Source organism: Sturnira hondurensis, unplaced genomic scaffold (genome assembly GCF_014824575.4).
Source record: "Sturnira hondurensis isolate 20B ecotype Veracruz unplaced genomic scaffold, ASM1482457v3 Scaffold0002840, whole genome shotgun sequence".
Classification (NCBI taxonomy): domain Eukaryota; kingdom Metazoa; phylum Chordata; class Mammalia; order Chiroptera; family Phyllostomidae; genus Sturnira; species Sturnira hondurensis.
Window position 1 is genome coordinate 21201340 of NW_028075471.1, and position 11081 is coordinate 21212420.

The 11081-nt window shown below is 55.6% G+C and overlaps 1 protein-coding gene across 5 annotated transcripts; it reads left to right on the forward strand.

Annotated features, from left to right (window-relative positions):
• The first annotated feature begins 506 nt into the window (after positions 1-506).
• On the forward strand, positions 507-9720 carry CUNH7orf57 (chromosome unknown C7orf57 homolog). Of its 5 annotated transcripts, none has more exons than XM_037041064.1 (8): positions 507-610; positions 876-1048; positions 3288-3473; positions 4725-4851; positions 5199-5355; positions 7083-7180; positions 7602-7816; positions 8716-9720. In XM_037041064.1, the coding sequence occupies exons 2-8, from the start codon at positions 994-996 to the stop codon at positions 8760-8762; spliced, it is 885 nt and encodes a 294-aa protein (XP_036896959.1). In that variant the 5' UTR covers positions 507-610; positions 876-993; the 3' UTR covers positions 8763-9720. The 5 variants fall into 5 exon arrangements, with proteins under 5 accessions (XP_036896959.1, XP_036896961.1, XP_036896962.1 ...); XM_037041066.1 differs by having other exon boundaries at positions 7650-7816; XM_037041067.1 differs by having other exon boundaries at positions 5265-5355.
• The last annotated feature ends 1361 nt before the right edge of the window (positions 9721-11081 follow it).

An 11081-nucleotide genomic window follows, 5' to 3' on the forward strand; every position in this document is an offset into this window, starting at 1 on the left:
GTTGCCCAGGTGACAAAAGTTGTTGTGGTTCCGCGCCGCNGCCACCTTTTGTGGTACCTGGCGACACTCCAACCAACTGAGCAACCCAGCCATGGGACAAAGGCTTTTTGCAAGTGTCTCAACTCACTTACCAGAAATAATCTTGAAAAAGCAAGATGGCAGAAGGAACATCTATAAGCTAATTTTACCAGTGAGAGACACGCGGCAGAAATACCTGTTTGCTGAGCTTTCCCAGATACTCACTTATGCCTCCTCTTTTTTAAAGACATGAAGTAAACAGAAATTTTTCCGGACTGCTTTGGAGAAATTCGGGGTGGCCGGACACGTAGGGGTACACTAAGACTCCACTGGGTCGCGGGCGGTTGACTAGTAGAGCCCGCGCTCCGCCCCTGGCTCTGATTGGTCTGCTGCGGTACCACAGGCTGCCCTGATTGGCTACTGCGCTCCAGCCGCGCCCGCCGGTTGGCCACCCGGAGGTTGCCCAGGTGACAAAAGTTGTTGTGGTTCCGCGCCGCGCTGGGAGTTCGGGATTGGCCCCCGCGCCCACGGATGCAGACTTTGGCCTCCGGCGCAGCGGGAGGCACCCACGGAGACCTTCGGCGGCGAGCCGGTGAGCGGGGCGGGCGGCCGGGGGGGTGGGGGTGGGCGGGAGGGGTCCACCTGTCACCCGGGATGAGGGACCTCAGGACCAGTTATCCTCCGCGGTTTACCCGCGAGGCCCTGTCCATCTGTGTTTCCAGCGCGGTCGTGGCCCTGCTTGTATATACCGTGTATTGTGCACCTGCTGTATACCCCCATCAGTGTGTGTCCCGGCTGTAAACTGGTTTGGACGTGCCCGCCCTTTCTCAGTGATGACACGCCTGACTTTCTGCCAGGTGGAGGCAGAACTACAGACAGAGCAGTGGCGCCAACGACGTGGTCCCTGCAGCTCAGCCCCAGAGTGCTTCCCTGCTTATCCCGCTCATTGAGACCCTGGCCCAGCGCGTCTCTGGCATGAGGAACCCTAGCAAGGAGCTACAGGGTGCCGCCAGCCGCCATGCTCCGTGCGGTGAGTGACCAGCCAGAGCAGCGGCCAACTCCTGCTGTTGGACAGCTCTGCACCCTGCATTCTGGGTGCGAGGGGAAAGAACGCGTGGCACCCCCTCAAAGAAAGGGGCCCCAGTGTCAAAGCAAGGCTTAAAGGGAAATATGGGGGTGGGGCGGGTTAGTCCCTTTTTCCTTTTCTCTATTTTAGAAAAAGAAAACCAAGCTATTACAGCTGTCTCATTGTTGGGGGCCATAGCATCTGAAAGTTTCCCTGTTGCAGCCTCACTCCATGGCTGTCACAGCTCCTTCCCTAAATGGTGACTGTGTTCTCCCTTCTTTGGATGCATGTGGTGTCTGTCACTGATTGATTGCCTCTTCCTGCTCCGAATCTAGACCCCACCAGGTAGGTGCACTAGGCCCTCACTGTAAGTGCCTGGACACGGAGATCAGGTTCTGCGTAGGTTGCTGTGGCTTCTCACTCAGCAGGATTTGAGGCTGGGCAGCGGGGTAGGAGGAAGGCCTGGGGCTGTGGGCTGTTCTTGCCTCTGTTTCGGCCGCACCCATCCTTGGAAGGGCTGGTGAAAGGAGGCAGAGGCGGGATCCAGGAGCTGGTGGGGAGAGATGGGGTGGGGCCAGCAGGCCCTCCATGGCCCTTGGGCAGTCACTCTGAAGTGAAGCACAGCGTGGTCCTCATGGGATCTAAAGCACGTCCGGCCCAGAGCTCTGTCAGCACTGTTGGGGACACCGTGGGGAGGTGGGGGGGACAGGAAGTGTGGCAGTTTCCCCTTCTCTGCTGTGGGCTCTCAGCCCATGTGTGACCCCTCCACACTCAGTGAGCGGCCTCCTCTGTAGGGCAGAGAGCTGTCCTAAGCACTGTTATACATGAACATTCAACCTCCAAACAGCGTAGCGAGGTACTATGAATCCAGTTTACAGATGAGGAAACTGAGGCACAGAGTTGGAGGTTGTGGCCAGAGGTGGCACCCCTCACAGGGCTCCTCTGCCCAGGCTGTAACCCCTGGTCTCCGAGAGAGGGCTGGCCGGGGTACTGGGGGCCCCTGTGGTGTACTGGGTACTGGGGTACTGAGCCCCTGCCCAAGCTGCTCTGTGCTTAGAGACCAGGGAGCTGCCAGGGGCGGAGCCTCAGACTGTCCTCTCGGTTGTCCCCTGATTGCTACAGAGTATGTGATCTGGGCCATGCAAGTGCTAATACTCTTTGAGCGACAGAAACTACAAGACAGTTCTTGTCCCCTTTGACTCTGTGTGTGTGTGTGTGTGGGGGGGGTGACAGTGACTCCCACTGATTGGGGCCCCAGCCCTCTGAAGTCCTCTGCATGTGGATGCAAATGGCAGATCAGAGGTTCCCAGTGATGAGAGGAAAGAAGACACACAGCATTCTCTGTGGATTAATTAGTCACCAAAACACAGAGAGGAAAACAGGGCCAGGAGGGAAAGCCTTCCCTCTAAGGGAGACGCTGTTTGCTGAATACGAGCACAGTGTGAAGCTGCTGAACTCTGCCTTCTTGATGGGATTCTCTGTGAGCTTCCACACAATTCCTCACCCACTTTCCGGTGGGCTTTCCCCCCCCTTCCTTTTCAAAATGATACTGTTGGTAGCTAATGACTGCCCTGCAGACTCTTAAGAGATTGGCTGTGTTAAACATTCACTTGTAGGCAGTGAACCCAGCTTTAGTTCGAAGTGGAAGTTGGATGTCTACACTTTGGGTCTAGGGGATGATTACTTCGTGTTTGTGGGGTCCCTGTGTGCTTGTGTAAATTGATCAACATGGTGCGATTTTCCTGTGTGCCTCTGTATCAGGCAGGGTTCTGTCGAGCAACAGAACCAGTAGGAGGTGGGGGTCTATGAGAGAGAGAGGGGTGGAGAGAGAGGGGGTGCTGGCTCTAAGGAGTGGGTTCACCCAGTAGTGAAGCAGCAGGGCCAAACCCCGTAGGGGGACCAGCAGCCTGGGCCCAGAGCAGAGCTGGTGCTACAGCCCCGGGTCTGGGGCTGGCCTGGGGAGCCCCGTCTTTTCTCTTAAGTCCTCCACATTGTGGGGGGTGAGCTGCTTTGCTCCCAGGCCCATGACTCAAGGGTCCACGTCATCTACAGAGCACCTTAGGCGCGGGTGTCCTGGGCGTTGTCTCCTGTCCCGTGTCCCCTGGACAATTAGGCTCTCTCCGGCATAGGCATCTTTCAGGCCCCGGACTAAACCAACCTGAACTTCGCTATAGAAACTCGACCTTGGCCCCTCCCTTCCTAGACTGGTACTACCACCTGCCTGTGCGGCGGTCTGAGAAGGCTGTGGACGCCCCTCCTGTGTCCCAGATTCCTGGTCTCAGTGCATTTCGGGAGCCACCCAGCGGGCACATGCTGGGGACGCGGAGGTACTGGGTCAAAGAGACGGACTCTGAGTACGTGAAGCTGGCCAAGCAAGGTGGCCGACCCGGTAAGTGCCCTGGTGCCCAGGGTCTCTGTGGGGACAGTGCCAGGACCCTTTGTCCTATGAAAGTATCAGTGTAGAAAGTGGGGGTTCGCCCAGGCCCCTGGAGAGGAGGTCCTTGGACAAGCTGGGTGTGCGTACCCCTCAGGAGCGCGCACCGTTTGTGAGTAGTCGGGCTGCACAGGCTGAATCCACAGAACAGTCCCCAGAGGGCTGCTCTCCCCAGTGACGCTGTTGCTGGGACTCACCCTGAGTGAGTCGAGTTCCAACGGCAGACTCTTGGGAAGCTGCTCATGGGCAGGGTCCGTCGCTGTGGTTCCACAGCCCCACTGGCCAGTCTGTGTGGTGTGGAGCCCTGTGGTTCTCTCTCATTGCCCTGGTCCCGTGCATTCCCGGGTTTTACAGGATGTGTACTGTAGGAGAGCTTCAACGGCAATGCTGATGAGCTTTGCTTGTGGTTTCACGGAGACAGTACTGCCTGGTTTTGTGCATTAAAATCGCTGATTAGGTCAGGCCTGTCCAAAATATCCCCCCACTGGCCCTAGTCACAGTGGCAGTGAGAGATGCTAACCCCATTTTTTCTGGCTGCGTCAGCCCCGAGATGGTTGTCAAGGGAATGAGACTCAGAATGAGACCATGAGGGCTGCAGTGCTAGCGCAGCTCGAAGCTCGACAGACCATGGGACCTAGGCTCCGCCCAGTCCGAGAGCCCATCTCCCCACTCCCGCCAGCAGTGAAAGGACCACAAGGGGGCAGCCGGCAAATGGGATGCAGATCTGAGATTAGATCCAGGAATGTGTCCTTGCTGATTCCTGGCAACGACAGTGACAACGCCAATGGGGGACAGACCTGAGACAGGGAGGGTGGTAGAGAGAGAGGGAGGTGGAGGTGGAGACAGTGGGGTCAGGGACAGCCCCGCGGTGGCAGAGGAACACAGTCAGACTGGCCCAGGTGGCATCTGAGAGGGCAGGCAGCCTGCAGCCCTAGAGAGCCAAGGAGTCCTGCTCCTGCATGGCAGCCTGGAGCAGCGAACCAGCACGTGGGTGGGTGCTGGCATGCACAGACGCCAGCTCAGGACTGGGGTGGGGTGGGGGTGTCCCTCCTTAGCAGGTGTGCATGCTGATTCCTGTGGCTTCAGAGCCCAGAGGCAGCCCCCAGGAGGCATCACAGTGTCCTGTGTAAAGGGTGGTCTGCCTGCTAGTCACGCCATGGGCCCGGGTGAGTGAGACCGCTCATGGTGTCTCTCTTTGGTTTTGAGACCTGCTGATGCACTTGGCCCCGGGGATGGCGTCGGGCACCGGGACCAGGAAGGCCTCCCCAGTGACCTACTCCTTGCCAGACTGGTACATACACCACAGCAAGCCGCCCACGGCTGGCCAGAGGCAGTGAGTAGCTGAGGCGCCGCCCTGTTGTCCACCTGTGCAGGAACGAAGAGTTGAATCCATTTGTTAAAGCGCCTGCAACTTCGGGCTTGGCCTCTGAATTCTGGGAAGCAGGCCTTGGGGAGGGGCAGTGTGTTCCCTCACAGGACCTGGAGGGGGCGCTGCGGGCGGGGAGAGGAGAAAGGGTGGCCTTTGCTGCCTGAAGGCAGGCAGGGCAAATGGTGGGGTGGGGGGGTGGGGGGGTGCTGGGGGAGGAGTCAAGACAGAGAGGGCAGGGGGGAGGAGTCAGGAAGAGGGGGAGATCTGGAAGCCCCCCAAGAAGCTGAGTGTAGGTCTCTCCTGGTCCTCAGGGGGCTTGCTGCCTATGTGCCCGATTACATGGTCCATGAAGAGTTTAACCCCAGTTTGGCCAACAGCAGTTACGAGTCCAGGAGGGGGCCGTTCGACTTTGACATGAAGACCGTGTGGCAGAGAGAGGCCGAGGAACTTGAAACAAAGAAGAAAAAGGTGACCGGTGCTCTGATAGATGGCGTTGTGGCCCAGTGTGTGTGGCCCCTGGGGCAGCGAGGTGGTGCTAGTGGTGGTGTGTTTGTTGCTGTGTATGACATCAGCCAGGTTCTGAACTTGACATTTGGGTCTACTGAAAGGCAAGAGAGAGGCTGTCCCAATCTTTGGTGACCAGAGTCACATTCAGTCACTAGAGTCCCCCTCTTTAGAAGTCAGGGGTGCTCCTGGCCTGGTCGCCATCCCCAGAATGCTGGGGCCTCAGCGTCCCTCTCACCTGGGTGATGATCCCCGAGGCCACTGTCAAGCTGGGAGGCAGTGTTGTGAGCATTGGTGTCCACTGGTTTCACTTGGGTGGACGAAGACCAGCTGGTCATGTCCCACACACATTTACCTTCATGAGAAGCCACCCGTGTGTCCACAGTGGCCACCCTGTTGTGGTCTAGGCCCTCCTCCCCATAGTGTAGGGCAATCTGGAGCTCCACACCCTCACACCCTTGACCTTGTCTGGATTTGCACTATTTGAGTGGGCGCCTCCCCGCTGTGGTTTAAATGCATATTTCCCAGGACTGATGAGGCCTTGGACATCTTTCCATGCACTTTTCCCCCCAGATATCTTCCTCAGGGCAGCACTTGCCCCCATCTTCTAAGCAGTAGTACATCAAGGCTGTTCTCTTTGTACTGGTACCAGAGAGCTCTCTGTGTGTTCTGGAGATGCACTTCCATGACAGGTGCCTGGCCTGTCCTCTCCCCCCACCTGTGGCTTGTCTTTTCCTTCTCTTAACAGCGTCTTGGGAGGGACAGAAGTTCTGACTTTGGAGAAAGTCTGACTCATCCGTTTTTTCATTTACAGCTCCACTTTTGACTTTACCTTGATGAGATCTTGGCCCCACCCCCAGCCGCAGACTCGTCCCTGTGACTGTGACTGTGACTGATAGTTTCACAGCTGCCCCCACCTCCCACTGCTCTTGTACCTGTCCCTCTGCTCAGCAAGGCCCAGCTTTCACTTTGGGGGTCCCCTCCCTCAAAACCCCTGCCACCTGCCACTCATTCTGGTTCTGAAAACCAGTCCCACCCTCTTGGTCCTCGGCTGTGGGGCATCCTGGCCTCCCCTCTGATCCCACCTCCACTCTCCACCTGGCCCTTCATTTCCCCTCCCATCCGTGTCACCTTTATGCACATCCCCTCTAGCCAGATGGTCCCCTCCCCCACTTTTCTCGGCTGTGCCCCCTGGATTTCTCAGGCAGGATTGGGGTTTGTGCCAGGTAGAGTGGACAGGGGAACAGGCCACCTCTCTTCCGGTGGCTGGATGGCATGTAAGCCTGCCTTCCAGGATGACTAAGGGAAGGCCTCTCATTCCATGTCCACTCTGGTTCCCACCTGATGGCTTGAGCCCAGCCAGGGGCCGCCCCTCCAAGTGTGGCACCCCATCTTCTTGGAGCCCCTGGCAGGCCCAGTCCCCCTCAGTGTCTCACACAGTGAGCTGTTCCCCGTTTTCTCCCCAAGCTGGTGCATCTTTGCTTGAGCACAGCAGTGTCGAGAATTGCTGGAGGTCTCTGTCATGGGGGTGCAGGACAAGGAACTGCCATACCGCTGGGCAGTGGCGTGGCGGCCATGCTGCTGTCCTGCATGTGTGACTTCCGCTGCCCTCTGCAAGCTGTGGTCTCCCTTCACACCCAAGAGGCTGAGCGCTTTGCACTGACCTAGAGTGTCTATGTTTCTTCTTCCAGCTGAGGCTCCCAGCCATTAACTCCAAGAATCCCAGCAAATCAGGGACCCCGCTGGGCCCCAAAGACCCGGCAAGAAGTAGACTCTCCTTCCCTCCTATGTAAGTGCTCGGGGCCGTGCTGGCTGCCGTGGGGTTTGGTGGGGCGTGGCCTTTGGCCCTAGGGACCACAGTGACCGAGAGGCAACCACATGCTGTGCTCAGGTCGGCCTCCGCTGGTGTGCTGGGCACTGTGACACTGACATCACAATGTCCCACAGCCCGGCCCAGTCTGTGGCCTGCTGTTGCCTTCCCCCCTGAAGGAGCTGTCTCTCTACTTCTCCCAGTTTGTGCCGGAACAGATGTGGCTGATTGTCTGATTCTCTGGGGAAACAGGGTGGGGGGTGGGGAAGAGAGAGAGAGAGATCTCCATGCTGTAAGAAACAACGAGCCTCTAGTTTACAGTCAGCATGCTTGCCGAGAACCCTCTAGAGTACCGTTAACCTTGGTACTTAAGCTTGTTGTTAATTTTTCTCCTTTTGAGGCCTGGGCCAAAACTCAGTTCACCCACAAACTTTTCCAAACTCATCAGCAATGGGTATAAGGACGAGTGGGTACAGCAGCACGCCGAGGTGGATGAGGGCCCCCCCCAGACATCCAGGACGTCCCCGACAGCTCCGCCCTCGAAGGACCTCGAAGGGCAGGACTCCGAGCAGCTCCCAGACCCAGAGGTTCCGGAAGGCTCTATGGAGGCTGAAGGTGAGGTGCTCCCAGCCAGCCACCTGCCCTGGGCCCTCTGGCCCTTGTGAGGTGGCCAGCTTCTCTCGTCTGATTGTGTGGCTCCTCATGTGCCCAGTCTAAGAACCTTGTCCAAAACCTACAGTGGCACCGAGTGACAGATGCGCAGTAGTGACATCTGTGTTGTTTTCCCGCTTTATTCAGATGAATGGCAAACGTAATTTCTATGGTCTCACATTTCTCTTTATTTGCCAAAAACATTGATACTTCGTTTGGTATACCAAGCAAATGATATAGCAAATAATATCAATTGCAGTCTCCTGGCTCCCTCAGTTTCTGACCAGCGTCACTTGATCCCATGAGCTAAGCAGCGGGTCCCTTTGGGGACCCTTCCTCAATAGCCCTCATTCTCCGAAAAGAACTCACAGTTCAAACTTGATATTTCTCCCCTACCTGTGCTGCTTACACGTTGTCGTTCAACTTTGAGTATTTCAGAAGTTTTCCTGTAATTAGATGTTCAAAGACCATATCATTTTGTTTTTGAAAGTCACAGTGCAGGGGAGAATCAGTCCCGTTTTTGGCCAAACACATCTCCAGGCCTGGGTGCTTTCTGCCCGAAGCCCCAGGGGTTGCTGACCGTGTGCCTGGAAGCCTCTCGGATTTACTCTGGAGGCTTCGAGACCGGGTTAGGGCAGAGGGAGGTGGACCGTCTCCTCTCCCCCACAGCCTCCTGAGGGCTTTGGTGCGGGGGACGCGGCCGGCCCTTCCCCACCCAGCCCTACACTGGGGTGGCTGTGCCCCTGTAGCCGGAAACGTGGGTTTTCTTTTATTTAAAACAGATGGCCACATTTCTTAACTTCTAAACAAATGTCTTCGCCCGTTTCATCCCTGTCGGCTCACGCCCGTGCTCTGCCTTGCAGGTGCCACAGCCTCTCCGTCCACAACGACACCCGCCGAGCTCCAGTGACCTGGACGCAGCTGCCCGTGGGCCCCGATCCCACGGCTGATGGTGGCCCAATGGCGCGGCAGCTGTATTTGTTCATGAATATAGATTCTTATGAAATACTCTGTCTTAGAGCAGGTTTGATGTCACCATGGTGTAGACGGGCCAAGGCTTGGGTCTTGCTTCTTGCACTTTTCTCGGACGTTAAATTGGTGGCCCCTGGTGTTGCCCTGGTGTTGCCCTGGGTGTCATGGCGTCCTCTCCACCTCCAGCTGATGCTGCCCCCTGCACTCGCATTGCTGGTGAGGACGCTCTTGTAGAGGTCTGTTCTCTGGGCTTCAACTAGGGCCAACTCACAGCCTGTCCCGCGATGTGGCCCTGCAATGGCACAGAAATTATTTTTCTGTCAAAAAAAAAATCAGTTCCAGAATATTGTGACTTAGTTTACATGAGGAAAAAGATTAATTAGCTCTTTAGTGTAAAGAGCTAATGTAAAGCCATTGGAGCATTTGCTAGTTTTAAATTTTTGCTAATTTTTATAAACCAAAATCCATAATATGAGAAATTTATTATATTTTTATTTTACTTAAAGTAAAAATGCATTCAATTTTAATAATTCTTTAATAAGACTACATTTTCTTTGATAAATTTTGTTACTGCTTGTAGATAATCAGCATTAAAATGTAGTTTTATATTTTGTACATTAAATTCATTAGTAAAATAATAATATTCTGATGGAAGATTGCCAGAAAGCCAACTAAGGTCACGGGCGGTTCAGTTTCTCTTCCAGAGTAAACTTATGCCCTCGCTCCCCTGAAGCTTAGCAACTTTAAATCAGTTTTTCAGATAAGAGACTTGAGTGGGCCCACGAGTCTGTTCTGTTCCATTGAACAGATGCCCCCGTGGGGACTGGGTGCAACTCGAGCCAGTGTGATTGTCTGGCTGCATGGGCTGAATAAAGAGAATATTGCTTTGGCGCAGACATCTGTTTTGTTCCTCTTTTCTCCCCTCCCCTCCGCTCCCTCCCCTCCCGGCCTCATTCTCAGACATCCCCACCCTAAGAAAGATCCTCAGAAACCAGGGACACGCACTCTGGTTCTTTATCAGCTCATTAGAGTAAGAGACATCGGTGGGTTAGAGACCTGTGTTCTTCCTTCTCTGTTTCCCCGGCTTCGCACTGCACCTGTCCCAGGATGTGTGTGCCCTGGACACGGTGGGTGAAGATCCTTTTGCAGAGATCCTGCCTGCACTCCGCACAGGGTCTGCGCACGGGTCGTGGGCGGAACGTGAGGTCCTTGTTTGCAACTCTCCTGGATGCTGGCCACCGCGGCTCCCCTTCCAGGACAGGGGCCCTCCCCTGAGAAAGTGACCTGGAGACTAGGACAGCTGACATGGTCATGCCCGGACAACCCTCTGTCACGCGGCGGGTGGTGGACACAGAGGAAGCAGGGCGGGAGAGAAAGGAGCAGGAGGAAATACATTTCCACCACATCCGCCGTGAGGAGTGCACATTACCTGCTGAGCGTGTTGTGGGCAACAGAAAGGCACTGCTCACACACGCGTAACAACCGGCAGCTGTGTGTTTATCTCTGTGCCTACCCACAGAGGCTTGAGGTACATCATTTCCACCTTTTTCTATTTCGTTTTGTTCCCTCTGCCCTGGCTGCGTGTTTGCGCCCCCCACTGAAATTCCTCCACTGAATCCCCAGTCTCCATCGGGCTGGGGTCAGGAGCCTGGCCTTGGTGAGGCCATTAGGGTCATATGAGGTCACCAGGGTGTGGACCTCTAGGGGATTAGTGTCCTCAGAGGAGACACCAGAGCTTGCTCTCTCTCCTCAGGCAAGGACTCAGGGAGAGAGTGCCCCTTGCAGACAGGGAGAAGCTCTGGGGCCCCTCCTCACAGCTGCTGCACCGGGACCCCTAGGCGTGGTGATATCTTGTTGTGCTGCCGGAGGTGTCTGGGGCAGTGTGTGTGTGGGAGAGACAGAGGGAGGGCGGGAAACTCTCACAGAGAACATCACGCAGTAATAGATCCAATGTGTATATGATAGTACGTAAATATTGTGCACAATGATATTTCAACTCGCGCAGTCGTAAAGATTTCACTGAAGTCACCATGGGCCAGGACACTGGATGCAATGGGTCGAAACCCGGGAACAACTTAGTTCCCAACCCTTTGGAGCCGACGCCTAAATGACCCGGGACCCTGACAGCTGCACTCTGGTTGCTCTAACTCTCTTGGAAAAAGTGAGATGAGGAAGTTGTGGTGAATAGCTTTTGTAAAAGGTCATTGTCTTTTCCAATCCTCTGGGCATTTTCTTTGGGCTGTTAGTGTTTGTTTCA

Excerpts from the sequence above, each read along its gene's own strand:
- CUNH7orf57 (XM_037041064.1), top strand. The coding sequence starts at position 994 with ATGAGGAACCCTAGCAAGGAGCTACAGGGTGCCGCCAGCCGCCATGCT. Across the intron at positions 1,049-3,287 it reads CAGCCGCCATGCTCCGTGCG|ACTGGTACTACCACCTGCCT; the intron begins GTGAGTGACCAG and ends CTCCCTTCCTAG. Across the intron at positions 7,817-8,715 it reads AGGCTCTATGGAGGCTGAAG|GTGCCACAGCCTCTCCGTCC; the intron begins GTGAGGTGCTCC and ends TCTGCCTTGCAG.